Source organism: Patella vulgata, chromosome 4, assembly GCF_932274485.2.
Source record: "Patella vulgata chromosome 4, xgPatVulg1.2, whole genome shotgun sequence".
Classification (NCBI taxonomy): domain Eukaryota; kingdom Metazoa; phylum Mollusca; class Gastropoda; family Patellidae; genus Patella; species Patella vulgata.
The window spans coordinates 84193076-84209457 of NC_065882.2; the positions used below are offsets into that span (position 1 = coordinate 84193076).

Below are 16382 nucleotides of genomic sequence, written 5' to 3' on the forward strand. Positions count from 1 at the left end.
CCAATTTCCCTCCATGGAAACGGGCGTTAAAAATAAGTATTTCACACACATCATCGTCGCAGATATAGAAATACTTTAAATATCCCAGTTTTATAATGAATGACTAAACAGCACATCACTTTACCATTCAAAAATCAATTCATGTTTGAAGGAAGTATTTTAAGATTTATAACAAATTTTATAATAATATTTGGTCACATTTAGTTTTGGACAAGAGGAAATCTAAATACACTTTGATGTTCGTTGTATTTTTAACATAATAATGTTCTCCTCTGTTTATCTAACTTCAGAAATGCGCTATCAAAATTCATAACGGTTGATTTAATCTAATAAATTTCACCGCTCAACGCCTGATCAACGTCATTGCGTAACGAGTTAAACGGGCACCTGCCAGCATCTTATCTTTTTCACTAAATCTGTCTAGCACAAATTTCGAACTTGAATTGCTCTAATATAAAGTTACAACGTAATAGTCGTAACATAATTTATTTTCTGTGTGAAGGGGCTCCGTTTCTGAAATAATCTTTTCATTTATTTGGCGATCCACACGAAAACCTAGCACAATTCAACTACGCATTCAGTTTGGTTATTCGCGATTCACTCTCCATTTTGATCAAGAGGGCAGTTCAAAGGTTCGTCACGACTGGACGGTTCTGCTTCGCCTTCCATTTCGTCTGTTGCTTCATATTCGTCGTCATCCATAGGATCAAAGTCACTATTATCCTCCTCGCTTGAACCCATTTCACTATCGTGTAAGGCTTGGCATCGCAAGTTTGTGATTTCATCGGCTTTGTTTGCCGCGTATTCGTAGTACATATTCCTCACTCCTTCGGTGACCGCCATGCGCAGTCGTAACGAATAGCGAAAAGATCTGTGGTTTTCTCGACTGGCTTTATCGTATCTCTTCGCCATTTCGTCCAAACGTCTATTCAACTGCACAATTTGTTCACAGGCCCTCCGAAAGAATCTTTCTGCATCCATAAGTCTCGTTTGAACATCGGAAGACATCTTTCGTGGAGGCCCACTTTCCTCCGCATTAGACGAAAGACTTGCCATTGATACACTTGGATTATAAATAGCCTTCTGTCGTGAGAGCTTGTGAGTTCACCTTTGACATTTCCCCGGACTAAGCCATTAACGACGAGGGGTGTTAGTTTTGACACGCCGTTGCTCACAGATAAGAATCTTCGGTAAATTGACCGACACCGAGACGGATTATTACTTATGACTAATTAGGACAGCCCTCTTAATCGAAGGTGCTATGCCATTAAAACTATTTTATCACGTAAGAAAGTGATATTACAGCCAATTTCACACCTAATGATAATGGGGGAAGCTAGAGTTATTAGGTCAATCTACTCCACCCAATCAAAACACACGGTAAAATCCCCGACAATGCTTTGTGTATTTTCTACAAACAGATATTGAAACAAACTCTCGCCATTAGTTTAAAGAGCAAAAGAAATACTTTAAACAGACCGAGTGACTCAACTTCATAAACAAACAAAAAAGACACTGTGATGTTGTTTCATTAATTATGGGTTCCCCAACTTCCAATATTTAGGCAACATTCTCAATACAACCGTCAACAAAAATGATCTTCAAGTCAACTATGTGAACTTCAGGACAATATATATACGCCAATATCTTGGACAGGGGCTTACATATCGATTTTTTTTAGGGGAGGAGGGGTGTTAAGCAAAAATTAGACCAACTGATGCACAGGCCCTTAATACGAGTGATGCAGCCACGAGCCAAGCACCACTGGTGCAAGCTTTCTAGGGAGTCAGGGGACTTGCCCTGCTCCACACCCCACCCCTGGAGAAATTTTTGACTCTATAGAGTCCCTGAAATGTCATTTCCTGGATTTTGCAGATTTCTGATGGTTAGAAAACATGAGTAAAATTGAAAACTAGGCCTACACATGAGAATTCATGTTATTTATTAAATATACATTATGCAAAAGCTAAATCTGCCTATTGCAGGTCTTTCTTTAGGCCTGAAGGGGGATCACGTGGCTAAGTGGGTAAGACGCTAGCTCGCTAGCCTGGAGGTCGGGTGTTCGATCCCTGCATTGGCCGAGAAAGTTCATCCAGATTTTCCGGCGTGGTTCTCCCTTGTCAGTGATGCAGGACGGAGGGGCTGACAAGGAAAGCTGTCTAGTCGTTCGGATGGGACGAAAAACCAAAGTCCTGTGAACACATTGGCGTGCACGTAAAAGATCCCTTGGCAGTTGGAATTCGATATAAGAGTAGGCCGTAGTGCCGCTGTCCGGGCAAAATTTCCCTCATAGCACACTGTATGGCGATGCCCGTCTTCATTAGCCCAGTTTAGGAGCAGAACAGTAGGACGTTAAACTCCATTTCATTTCATTTAGGCCTGAAAGTTATCTAAATTATTAATTAGACATTAATTAACTTATCAAGAGCATAATCAACTCTCGATGGCATCGCTAGCCTGCAATGTTTATTGGATTAGGTTTCGATTTGCTGTTCAACTTCCATTCATAATTAAGTCATGAAATGGATAATCAAGACTATGTTTTTTATCCTACCGACTTTAGTAATGATGATCGAGGCTAGGCTGAAAATTCAATCCTTAAAATCTCGGTTCATAGTGGATCAATTTGACTGAAATTTTCAGAAAACTCCCTTTACAGTATCTAGTTTTTAACTATTATAGTGAGAACTGCCAGCTCTTTATCTAATCTCCCATAAGGTATCTTTAAGAATTTTGTAAGAACCTATACAAACTACAAAGTACTGTGAATCTGTGATAACTTATGAAAGTTATAATAATTATTTACATGGACCTATACCTTCAATATATTATTTTGGTGAATTTACATAAATTAGCGCAGACATTACTATGTCCTCATATTTTCATCAACGATGCACTCGCTCACTCAAGCAGACAAATAGAACCTACTGCATACGTCATACAGTGTGCTATGAGGGACATTTTGTCAGGACAGCGACGTTATGACCTACTCTTATCTTGAATTCCAGTTGTCAAGGTTTTTTTTTTCGCGAACTCCAATGTGTACACAGGACCGCAGTTTACCGTCCCATCCCAATGACTGAGCAGACAAACATGCCAACAAGGTGTCAGCCAGCGATACCCATATATTTTTCTCAATTGCACGCCCCATGGACGTTTTTCTTTCCCATCCGAACGACTCGACTCACTTCCTTGCCAGGCCCTCCATACCACACCAGTAACACAGGGAAACAAACCATGCCAAAAAATCAAGAACTTCTCGGCCTACACCAGGATCGAATCCCAGAGAGAGAGAGAGAGAAATGGGGTTAACATCCACTCGACACAAACTAGGTCATTTCGGGACTAACATACGGTTTAACTTTATATCAATAATTCGCTTGCGTGTAGGGGTCTTTAGCAGTGGGAGGAAACCGGAGTACCCGGAGAAAACCCACGAGGTTGGACAGGCGACCCTACTCCTTGTCACGTACAACCGAGGTATCGAAACCCGCCAGTTGACTCAAATGACAGACCGTATGATACAGCGCAGCGCGCACATGCTAACCATTCAGCCATCCAACCCCCCCCTGAAGTAAACAACATACAGATATCAATTTCCAAACAATCAGCTAAGTCTCTAACTCAATAGCATCTAAAGTCTTACACGTTGAAAACACATATTATTTGTCAATTCAAATCAACACTGATGTTGTGATCTTACCTGGAAAAGGTAGGCCTCTGATATTCAATATTTAAGACAAAATAAACATTTTACCATTGCTACACGAATCGTGTACCACAGTGCGTTTCAGCGTCACATTTAACAAGTGACCAGAAAGAACGAGGCTAGACATATTCCACAACTCCTGTCAACCGGTAACGCCATATCTTATCTGGTGGGCATGCGCAATAGACTGAATAACCAGATGCTAGAAATTGAAATTCGGTTGAGACTCCTGCCGTATTTCGCTGGACATAATTGATTTGAAACGGAAACAATTGAATGTAAATCAGTTTATATACAATCAGATTACATTATTATATCCGTTGCGACCCATTTGTGTCAATTTCTAGGTTCTAAATATTACCGATTTAGCTCCTTTAAATGTAGTCTGTAGAGTGTTTACAAATAAATGTGGACGGACAGACCAATGTGACAGCAATGTACAACAACATTTCCATATGGGCGTATAAAAAGGGGTCTAATGTTCTACTTTTCTGCACCAACTGGGCTAATAAAGACGTGCATACACCATGTCCGGTGCTATGAGAAAAATTTTGCCCAGACAGCGGCGCTGTGGCTTACTCTTATGTAAACTTCCATCTGTCAGTATTTTGTGCCATCTGAAAGACTAGACAGACCCTACACATCCTGTACCACTCATTAAAAAGGGCAGACACCAGGCTGGAAAGTTGCAATGGAAGTATCTGAGCGAACACTGTGAAAGAACCCAGGGGCCTGTTTCACAAAATTTTAACTAAGATAAAAACCAAATTTTAGTAACTTGATTGGATAATATTTGATTGATTTTAGTGCTTAGCCAATCAAAATTGAAGTATCTACTAAAATTTGGATTTTGTCTTTAGTTAAACATACATTATGCAAGAGCTAAATCTGCCTATTTCAGGTCTTTCTTTAGGCCTGAAATGTTATCTAAATTATTAATTAGACATTAATTAACCTATCCAGGCCATAATCAACTCTAGATGGCAGCACTAGCCTGTGATCTTTAGTGGATTGTAAGCCGATTTACTGCATAACTTTCCTTCTCGATTAAACGATTAAATGGATAATCAAGACTGCTGTTTATCGTACTGACTTTAGTAATGATGATCGAGGCTTATGGGAATTTCAGTCGCTTAGTTCTCGGTTCATAGTGGATCAATTTGAATGAAATTTCCACCAAATTGCCTTTACATTATCTAGTTTTTAACTATTATAGTGAGAACTGCCAACTCGTTACCGAATCTCTCATAATGTATCTTTAAGATTTTGAGAAACGGGGCCCTGGACTTTCCGGCGAGTTGTTAGTGAGTTAATGGCATACACACTAAAATTAAAATCTTACAAGAAATTAATATGCATGAAAATAATTTAGAGAAGAAATATTTTATAGAATCAGTCGTAATTTATTCCACAGAAGTTACGTCTGCAGACCTGGAACTATTGACCTTTGTTGCAATCAGATTAAAATACAGATCTATATTTCGTTTCGTTTTTTTATGCTTTCGATGGCCTACACCACATGAAGATCTGACCGGTTGTAGCGATAGGTCACGTCAGAGGTCATACGAGCAGCTTTTGACCCTATTACGTCAGACATTTGATTAACCAATCAGCATTGATGTTACTAGCGGATTACCCACAGATCCATGCACAATACGCCTAAAGCTCGCCGTAACAGACCGTTTCATTGGCTAATAGCTCACATCATTCAGAACACGTCAATGATAACAACTCTTCTAGATCCTAGTGTAGTAAAGACAAGTAAAAAGAAATTTTGAACTATAAAAACGAAACGAAATAGAATCTGTGTTGTAAACAGATTGCCTTTGTTGAACATGACAACATGTCTGACACTAATGAACAAGTACCGGATATTTAGAATTTTGTGCCAAACACGTAGAAACAATAAAAACATTGATACAAGAGGATCCTGTGCCTAGAGAGATTTGTACCATGTGTGAGGTACCTTGGTGGATTTTACAGGATACGGCCTGAATATGTAGGCCTACCTGGAATTGTCTGTGACAGGTAAGACTGTATTTCTAGTCTTGAGAAGGAATAAAAGCTTTAAGTTTAGAGATGAGTAGTTGAGTTATGTTCTACTGTACAATATTGGATATAAGTCTTATACAGTTTATAATATATCATTAATAGTATATATTATCATGTAGTTTATATTATACAGTATAATCAATAGAGAATAATTTGTAAAGATACAACTATTGTTTAAACCATCTTATATTCCTTGTCTATAAATTTTTTTTTTAAAAATGTCGCAACAACGATATTACCACATATATTATCATGTAGTTTATATTATACAGTATATGATGTATTGTCAATAGTGTATTGTCTTGTAGTGTATACTATATCATCAATAGTGTATTATACTGTATTGTATATCATAACATCAGTATTGTATATCATATCATCTGTAGTGTATATTAATCATGTAGTGTGTATTATAGGAATGTGTATGTCAGGTCTTTATAAGTGTATACTGCTATGTGTATATAGTATCATGTATGTATATTGGTTTGTGTACTATATAAGTGTATATTGCTATGTGTACTAGTGTAATAGACTAGTATCATGTAAGTTGTATATTGCATGTTATATACATACATATATTAGTGTATATTGGTTTGTGTACTAGTCTAATATATACTATTCAAAAAAAGTAGGGGATATTTGATTTTGGGGGCATAATACTAAAATATGCAAATGACTACGAAAAAAGTCAATATAGAACCTAACAGAAGAAACATTTCCAGTTACATGTGACGCCCAAACGCACCAATAGCTACCGCATGGAATGCAGGTGATGCTTGGGATCATCATGGGGGTCCAACCCAAGATTTGCACGACTCTGACTTTGAATGTTACAGTCATTGTGGCATTGAATTCCAGGGTGGAAACATCAGTTTAATTGTTTTAGTGACCAGAAAACAAATTGTGATATGCGTCGACTTACCCAAAATGAAAGGTTACGTGCCCTTGGCATGCTACAGATCGGCACAACACAGGCGGTTGTGGCGCGGACGATGAATGTTTCTCAGTCTGTCATAAGCAGGCTATGGTCCAGATACCGTGATACACAATCTGTACAGGACAGACCACGCTCAGGTCGACCAAGGGCGACAACTCAAGCCCAGGATCGATTTATCCGTACCTTGGCCTTGAGAAATCGTGTCATCACAGCAAATCAGATCAGCGCTCGTCTTCAAACAGACACTGGTGTGAGAGTGAGTGGCCAGACGATTCGGAATCGACTGCATAGGGGTCACCTTCGCGCCCGACGTCCTCGCGTGATCCCTTGTTTGAGAGATCATCACATTCAGGCAAGACGTCGTTGGTGTAGGGATCGTCAACACTGGGATAATCGACGCTGGAGCAATGTGATGTTTTCAGATGAGTCAAGGTTCACTGTTGATTTTTTGGACAGACGTAGGAGGGTGTGGCGTCGTCGAAACGAGCGCTTCAAAGACGTTAACGTCATCAGACATGATCGATTTGGGGGTGGTTCTGTTATGGTGTGGGGAGGCATCACTGTTGCTGGAAGAACGGCTTTACATGTTGTTGCAGGGCGTGTTACAGGCCAGTACTACCGGGACAACATCTTGGCAGTCCATGTTGTGCCGTTCGCACGACGTCATGGCCGCCGTTTCATCTTCCAGGATGACAACGCAAGATGTCACAGGGCCAGGATCGTTACAGGTTACCTCCAACAACAGAACATCACCACATTACCTTGGCCAGCACTGAGTCCCGACCTCTCCCCCATCGAGCATGTCTGGGACATGCTTGGACAGAGGTTACGTCAACGTCAACAACGTCCTGCCAATGTCCAAGAACTTGCTGCTGCGTTGCAACAGGAATGGGACAATCTGGACCAAAATGACCTTAGACGTCTCATTAGGAGTATGCCACGTCGGATCAATGCTTGTTTGGCAAACAGAGGAGGATTTACCCGTTACTGACTTGGTTGTGATGCTGTGGTAACTTTGCTGTTTGACCCCGGGTATCATTTTACCCTTATAATGGTCAGTCTGTGCCTTACTTAGTCTAACGATCATTTGGAATAAATCGATGAATGTGAACTTCATTTCATTTTATCATTTGTTTCTTCGTCAGTTTCATTAGGTGACTTTAATAACACTTAAAAATCAAATATCCCCTACTTTTTTTGAATAGTATATTATCATGTATGTATATTGCCATGTTATACATTAATGTATATTGGTTTGTGTATTGTGGTTTATATCAACCTATGTATAATAAAATGTATAAAATTATCTGTGTGTATATTAATTATGTGTCCAGTTAAAGCGATTCAACAAATTTTAATTTTAAATAAATATCAATAGTGATAAAAACTGTGAGTCCCATCAGTGATAATAGAGAGAGATAGAGAAATGGGGTTTAACGTCCACTCGACACAAATATGTCATTTCGGGACTAACATATGGTTTAATTTTATTTACATAATTTGCTTGCGCGTATGGGTCTTTAGCAGTGGGAGGAAACCGGAGGACGCGGAGAAAACCAACGAGGTTGGACAGGCGACCCTACTCCTTGCCACGTACAACCGGGGATTCGAAACCGCGCCAGTCGACTCAATGACAGACTTTATGATACAGCGCGCGCACGCTAATCATTCAGTCATCCAACCCCCCTCAGTGATAATAACATGTTGCAAGAGAGAGAGAGAAATGGGGTTTAACGTCCACTCGACACAAACTAGGTCATTTCGGGACTAAACATGTTCAATAATGCCCTTAAAATGAAATGAAATGGGGTTTAACGTCCTACTTTCCTGCATAAACTGGGGTCATGAATACGGGCATACGCCATACAGTGTGTCATGAAAGAAATTTTGCCTTTCAAATTCCAACTCTCAAGGGTTCTTTTTATTTGCCTGCTAACATGTCTACGGGACCTCAGTTTTTTTGTCCCGTCAAGAATACGGGCATACACCATACAGTGTGCTATGAAGGAAATTTTGCCTTTCAAATTCCAACTGTCAAGGGTTCTTTTTACATGCTAACATGTGAACAGGACCTCAGTTTTTTTTTCCCATCCGAACATCTAGATCCTGTACTGCGCAACTGGTTAGTGAGCCCTTTGCTTCGCCATGTGTTTCAACAATTACAATTATAAAGATTTTAACCAATCGTCTTACCTGTATCAATTTTCGCAGTCACGTGATTCACCTTGACAACGGATGGTTTGATTAGAGATCGGAGAGGGGAACCGTTTGAGTTTCGAGATATGTTGGCACCAGGTTTAGAGATTTTATTAATTGGAGCGAAGATACCTGTAAATAATAACATATCTGTATAATATACCTGTAAACAAGCCAACAATGAGGCTGATGTCCCCCGCCGACATCCCAAAATAAACAGATGACACATATTCATTAAAGATACATTATGGGAGATAAGATAAAGGGATGGCAGTTCTTGCTATAATAGTTAAAAACTAGATAGTGTAAAGGTAATTTGCTGAAAATTTCAGTCAAATTTATCCACTATGAGCCGAGAACAAAGCGGGTGAATTTTTCGCATAGTCTCTGTCATCATTACTAAAATCATTAATATAAACAGCATAGTCTCGATTATCCACTGTTTTGATTTAATTATCAATGGCCGTTAAGCGGCATATAGGAATCTAATCAAGCCAACATCGAAGGCTAGCCTTGACATCGAGAGTTTATTATGGTCTGGATAAGTTAATTAATGTCTAATTGATAATTTAGATAACATTTCAGGCCTAAAGAAAGACTTGTAATAAGCAGATTTAGCCCTTGAATAATGCATGTTTAATCACACATTTACTTTTTTCAAAAGTATCGAGCAATCAAACTATATACTAAGTTTCATCACTCTTTATCAGATAGAATCAAGATTATCGTGTCCCAAGGCATCAACCAATCAAATTGCTTATCTCTGCTTACCCTAAGCAGAAAATGTTCATCTTCGAACTCCATCAAGGCATTGACCTCAGTAGCGGATTTTCAGTGAGGCTGAAGATCTGATCTTATTTAAACGTAGGCCTACAATGTACGTTAAATCCTTGTAAGTTTTCGGTTATATCTTGCTTAATATATTGTATCCACATGACGTCATTTATGGGTATATAAAGTTACATTACGTTTTTAATGTTAGCAACTACCTTGGCTCTAACTTTAAAAACTAAATAGGCCCTCCAGCAACTGCTGCCTCAGGCCTTGGTGGAGCTTAATCCGCCACTGATTTACCTAATAAACACCTACACCAAGTTTGTACATTCTAGCTCAATTAGAAGGAGAGTTATTGTGTCCCAAAAAGAGTGACAGACGGACGGACGGACCAACGGACGTACAGACAGACGAACCTGTTTTACTTGTCCCCTGCTTTCCTCGAAAGGCAGGGGACAATAATAACATTCAATTTTTATAATTCTGGAAGAAGTAACACAAGGCATTAACCCAGTAATATTATAAATCTTTTATAGTTACTTCCATTTACTGTGGAAAATATAATATGGATAGGGAGAGAGACAGAGAGAGACAGACAGACAGAGAGAGTTTAACGTCCACCCGACACAAATCAGGTCATTTGGGACTAACATATGGTTCAATTTATTTCAATAATTCGCTTGCGCGTAGGGGTCTTTAGCTGTGGGAGGAAACTGGAGGACCCGTTTTTTGTTTTTAAACACGGTGGCTGTATCTGAGAATCAAGTCTATGGTCCAAAAAGTAGACAAAATGAAAGATAATATACAAAATAGTCAATTTATATAAAGATAGGTTGCCGCTCAATGAAACATATGCCCACAGCAGCTATATTGTCCGAGCAGTCAACGAGAATGGTCGCATATTTAATCTTTTGTAGGTAGTGGGGGGAATTTATAGGACATTTTCATACAGATCAGATTATAATTTTCAGGTTTTGACGTATGGACAGACGGAGGCAATGGCAATATACAACTACATTTCCACGTGGGCGTATAAAAACTTACCAATATATAGGCCAACATTTAAAGGTCACCGGAAAAGCATCAATTTTTTTTTTAAATAATGCAAGTAATTATGTCAACATATCCTTTCCATAAGTATAACCCGAGCCTGAACGTCAATAATACCTGCAACAGGTAAATTTCAACATTAGTAATTTCCGCCGTTCTCCGTCGGTAGTCGGAACTTTCCGTCAATAAGCAATCCGTGAGGTCATTTTAGTCCTTCTGCACATAGAAATATAGACTAGAATATGAGCAGAAGGACTAAAATGACGTCAAATTTACGGAAAGTTACGACTACCCACGGAGAATGGCGGAAATTGCTAACGTTGAAATTTACCTGTTGCAGGTAATATTGACATTCGGGTTCGTGTTATACTTATGGAAAGGATATGTTGACATAATTACTTGCATTATTTAAAAAATTTATGAACCTTTTCCGGTGACCTTTAAAGATAAATAAAGAAAATTCTGATTATATAAAAACTTACCATGATTAGGTGGGCATTTAAAGTAAGATATTCCTCCGATACCACCATCATTTTTACCTGCAGCCTCGTCCAACTCAATACCTGCCCATACACCTGTAGCAAATTCTGTTGGTCCACAATATTGTAATACACCTGTCTAGAGGAGAGAATTAAATACAGGTAAAAGATTGTTGAGGAGTAATATAAATCAAAATATTTGTGGTGGAGAGAGGGAGAGAGTGTATTTAAAGTCTATTCAACTTGATTCAACACATACAAGATCATTTCAGGAGTAACATATGGAACAATTTCAATAATTCACTGTGTAGGTAAGGCAAGCAACTCTACTCCTATCTGTGTAGAGGGGGGTTGGATGGCTGAATGATTAGCACATGCGCGCTGTATCATAAGGCCTGTCATTGAGTCAACTCGCATGGTTTCGAATCCCCGGTTGTACGTGACAAGGAGTAGGGTTGCGTGTCCAATCTCGTGGGTTTTCTCCTGGTCCTCCGGTTTCCTCCCACTGCTAAAAGACATCTACGCGCAAACGAATTATTGAAATAAAATTAAACCATATGTTAGTCCCAAAATCACCTAGTCTGTATCCAGTGGACGTCCCTCCCTCCCTCCCCTCCCTTCCCTCTCTCTCTCTCTCTCTCCCCCTCCCTCTCTCTCTCTGTCTCTGGATCAAACCTACACCACTTGACTCAATAACAGATCTTATGATCTAAATCATTTCAAAATATTTGAATCCCTTCAAGTGCCTGTGTGTACAGACGAACATGGGTGATGTCATTATTCAACCACATATAAAAATACCTGAGTATATTCCATACCTTTGTTCCACCCACGATTATTTTATCACCAAGTTTTAATCCGAGGGCCTGTAACGTGACTTTACTTTGTATGAGATCATAGTTAGGGGGAGGTTGTTTCGGAGAAACAGGGGTGGCATCTAATAATGTTTTCTTCACTTTAACTGCTAATTTCGCCATATCAGACAACTGGTCAAAACTACCGGCATCAGGCACACAATCTGAAACATAACAAAAACAAATTACCCAAGCACTAAAATGGAGGTGAACCAGTGAGAAAAATGCTGGCTGGATAGCCACAGGGTCTGTGATATCCCCCCCTCCCCCCCCACTGGAAGCAGACGTTGAGCTCCACGAACCTACTACTTACCTATTGGAAGTCTGTTGAGATCATCCCGTAAACTTGGATTGGCGCCGTTATGTAGTAAAACTTTAATTGCTTCGTGTGCCAGATTGGAAGCGGCGATATGTAAAACGGTACCTTGTTCAAACTCAGCACATGGACTATCAATGTCTGTAAAATATTAAAATACTATTATTATATTTTAATAAGATTCTATGAAATGTACTGTGTCTAATATGTTCGATCTCTGCATTGGCCGGGAAAGTCCATCCAGATTTCAGGAATCGTTCCCCCTTGTCAGAGATGCAGGAGAAAGGGCCTGACAAGGACAGCTGTCTAGTCATTCGGATGGGACAGAAAACCGAGGTCCTGTGTACACATTGGCATGCATGTAAAACATCCCATGACAGTTGGAATTTGATAGAAGAGTAGGTCGTAGTGCCACTGTACGGGCAAAATTTCCCTCATAGCACACTGTATGGCGTATGACCGTCTTCATTAGCCCAGTTCAAAGCAGAACAGTAGGTCGTTATACCCCATTTCATTTCATTTCATTTCTGTGTCTAATAAAAGTACATTGGTCTCTAGGTATATTCAGGTATTAGGTAAGGTCATGTCAAGCATTGGGGTAGTTCAACACTGCGCAGTAAAAACAGAACAGGTAAAAAGGGCAGAGGTACAAGTGGAATAATAGGCAAAAAGAGACATTTTCTCAGTGTGCAAAACTGAGGTCCTGACTTTGATCCTAATGTTCCTTAAAGTTGCAATTGCAAATTTTCAAGTTATATTTTTAAAATGTATTAAAATAAAGCTTTAAATAGATGGTATCCATAAACAGTCCTACTTTGTTAAAGAATAATCCTATTAATCCTATAATTCGCTATTGCCAGCTGAGAAATTGGCAAAAATATCATTTTAAACTTCAAATTCCAACGTTGGAAAATGGCTGCCCCATGTTGTCAATAGCAAAACAGGGGAGGTAATTGTGTTGTTATTTCCTGTGTCATAGATTTTTAAGGGTTGGAAATAATGCCCATGATCGTATAATAGTGATTTGATAACCCATTGAGCAAAAGACAGAAATAATTATATTTTGACTTTCTTAGAAAATTTGAAATTCTCGCTTTAAGATTTTTCAGCATGATTTTTGCATGTTGGTGTTGCAGGATTGAAAGGAATATTGTGTAGTTGTTCAGATGGAACGAAAAACCAAGGTCCACTGCACATAGAAGACCACTTGCCAGATGGAATTAGATGAAGAATGGGCAAGCCGTCCAGGCAAAATTTACATCATAGGACACTGCTTGGCGTTAGCCTCTCTTTATTTTCACAGTTGGTACAAAACAACAGAAGATTTACCCAGAGTATTTGTTATCTAATTCTAGAAGAGTAGAAGATTTACCCAGAGCATTTGTTGTGTAATTCTAGAACAGTAGTTATTTAATTCTAGAACAGTAGAAGACTTACCCAGAGCATTTGTGGCTTTAAGAAGTATTTTTATAACGGGAACAACGTCAAAATACGCTGCGTAGTGTAATGCTGTCATCGTGGTCCATCGACATCGAATATTAACATCGGCACCTTCTCCGAGCAGAAATGCTACAACTTTAGCAGCTAAATCTGCGTCTCCCATCCCGCCTGCTCCTGCTTTACTCGCATAGTGTAACAATGTCATATCTGTCAAACCATCTCGATCGTTTATATTAGCCCCTCTTTTTAATATCTGACAACAAAATAAACAATTCATATTATTTTTATCTTATCTTGCTATAATAAGTAATTCAAAAATAGGTTGCACTGCAATGAAACATACACCCACTATAGCTAAATCATCCTATGTAGGTAATTGGGGGCCTTTACCCTTTACAAGACAATTCCATACAGATCAATCATAATTTTCATTGTTTGAGGGTTCACAAGGTTCTACAAACTGAAACAAGGGCCTTAACTCTGGAAATAATTTACAGAAATTGCTGAAATTGAACAGGCTTTTTCGGTTTTTTAATTTAAATAATGCATACCGGTACAAATTTCATACAGATCGGATGATAACTTTTGTCATTTGAACGTTCACAAGGTTCACAAAGTAAAACAAGAGCCATAATTCTAGAAGTAATTGATGTAATGACAAATCTGGGTGTATAAAAATAGATAATGAAAAATGAATATATTGAAAATTTTATTCAAATATAATTAGTCTCTGCTAATTGTTGACAACGAAAACTTTGCGCACTGTTGTCACCATCTAGTAGCTTGGGACGAAAAGCTGAGATTACATGTGCATGCTAGCCTGCACATAATAGAACCCATACCAGTTGAAATTCGTTGAAGAGTAGACGAAACCCCTGTTGCTGGGCCAAATTCCCTCCCATCAAACTGCATGGCGTATGAAAGTCTTCATTAGCCTGGTTGGTGCAGAAAATTACGTTTAAACCCAATTTCATTTCTTTCCGTCATTATCTATTCCATAACAATTGTTAGTATTTATATACTCTTCAAAAAAAGTAGGGGATATTCAGAAACAATACAAAACTGTGGAAATGCACTGCTGTTTTTATTAGAGGTAACCAGTGTATGTTAATAACAGGCCAATTACCTACACATGAACATAAACAGTTCATATGGGCGACTTATCTCGCAAGGAGATACACCGTCAAAAGTGAAAATGGACGTTTTTGATTTTTGTCTTAATAATGAGTAATTGCTCCACCAATCCTCAGACATTCAGCAATTCGTCGTGGCATGCTCCTAATCACCCATCCAATCACGATTTTGGGCAATCTGACCCACTCCTCTTGCAGAGCTACAGCCAATTCCTGCAGTGTTGTCGGTTGACGTCGCCGAACACGTCTCCCGATCAAATTAAACGTAACACACTAAAGCAAAGATACGCTAAACAGTAAATCTTATGCAAGAACAGATAGGAAAGCAAACATGGATAGATAAACCAGCAAGCGGAAGTTTTTATCAATCCTTCCTTTAAGTGTCAAATTTGACAATGAACCCCTCCCACGTGTAAGGTGCTTTTGCGTGTGGCATGTGCAGCTCAGTGGTTCTGTTGGGGCGATAAGTTCTTCATCTGTGAACATACTCTCAAAGCATGTCAAATGTCCATGACTATTTATCATATCACAACCTGCATAGGTATTTGCATTTCAATATCCCCTACTTTTTTTGAAGAGTATATTTTTTTCTACCTCGTTCACAAGAAGTTGGTATTTAAATTGTCTTACCTCGTTCACAAGAAGTTCTATATTGTGTTGTGTCTGCGGTGTCCATTGCCGTAAAATGGCAAATATTTCTGGGACTGTGGTGTTAGGATTCAATAAAATATCACGACAGTCTGAACATCCTGGATCAAAGAAAGATAACTCTTGTCTCTGACATCTCTGACACAGAGGCGGATCAACACATGGATGGATCATGGGTTTTTCTAAGGGAGGTAACTCTAGTTCTAATGGTGTCACACCACTAATGTTACCATCTTCTTCCAGTGTCATCCTGAAAAATATTTTAAAACACATTAGCGTTAATGAATAAGGATGTAAATAATGGAAAGATGAATACGGATGTAAACAATGGATTGATGAATAAGGATGTAAATAATGTAATGGATTGATGAATAAGGATGTAAACAATGGATTGATGAATAAGGATGTAAATAATGAATACGGATGTAAATAATGGAATGATGAATAAATGAAATGAAATGGGGTTTAACGTCCTACTGTTCTGCTCCTAACCTGGGCTAATGAAGACGGGCATACGCCATACAGTGTGCTATGAGGGAAATTTTGCCCGGGCAGCGGCGCTACGGCCTACTCTTATATCGAATTCCAACTGCCAAGGGATCTTTTACGTGCACGGCAATGTGTACACGGGACCTCGGTTTTCGTCCCATCCGAATGAATAGACAGCTGTCCTTGTCAGGCCCTCCCATCCTTCATCACTGACAAGGGGAAACCACGCCGGAAAATCTGAATGAACTTTCTCGGCCAATGCAGGGATCGAACACCTGACCTCCAGGTTAGCGAGCCAGCGCCTT

General features: G+C 39.1%; 1 protein-coding gene across 4 annotated transcripts in view; it reads right to left on the reverse strand.

The window, feature by feature from the left end:
• Nucleotides 1-16382, reverse strand: part of LOC126818288 (CAP-Gly domain-containing linker protein 3) — a 60591-nt gene that overhangs the window by 20469 nt on the left and 23740 nt on the right. For all 4 annotated transcript variants that reach the window (XM_050545617.2, XM_050545619.2, XM_050545618.2 and 1 more), the window contains exons 2-7: nucleotides 15571-15838; nucleotides 13805-14060; nucleotides 12365-12508; nucleotides 12016-12215; nucleotides 11201-11336; nucleotides 8892-9026 (exon numbers count right to left, since the gene is read on the reverse strand). In XM_050545617.2, the coding sequence (XP_050401574.1) occupies nucleotides 8892-9026; nucleotides 11201-11336; nucleotides 12016-12215; nucleotides 12365-12508; nucleotides 13805-14060; nucleotides 15571-15838 (1139 nt within the window). The remainder of the gene's footprint in view (nucleotides 1-8891; nucleotides 9027-11200; nucleotides 11337-12015; nucleotides 12216-12364; nucleotides 12509-13804; nucleotides 14061-15570; nucleotides 15839-16382) is intronic.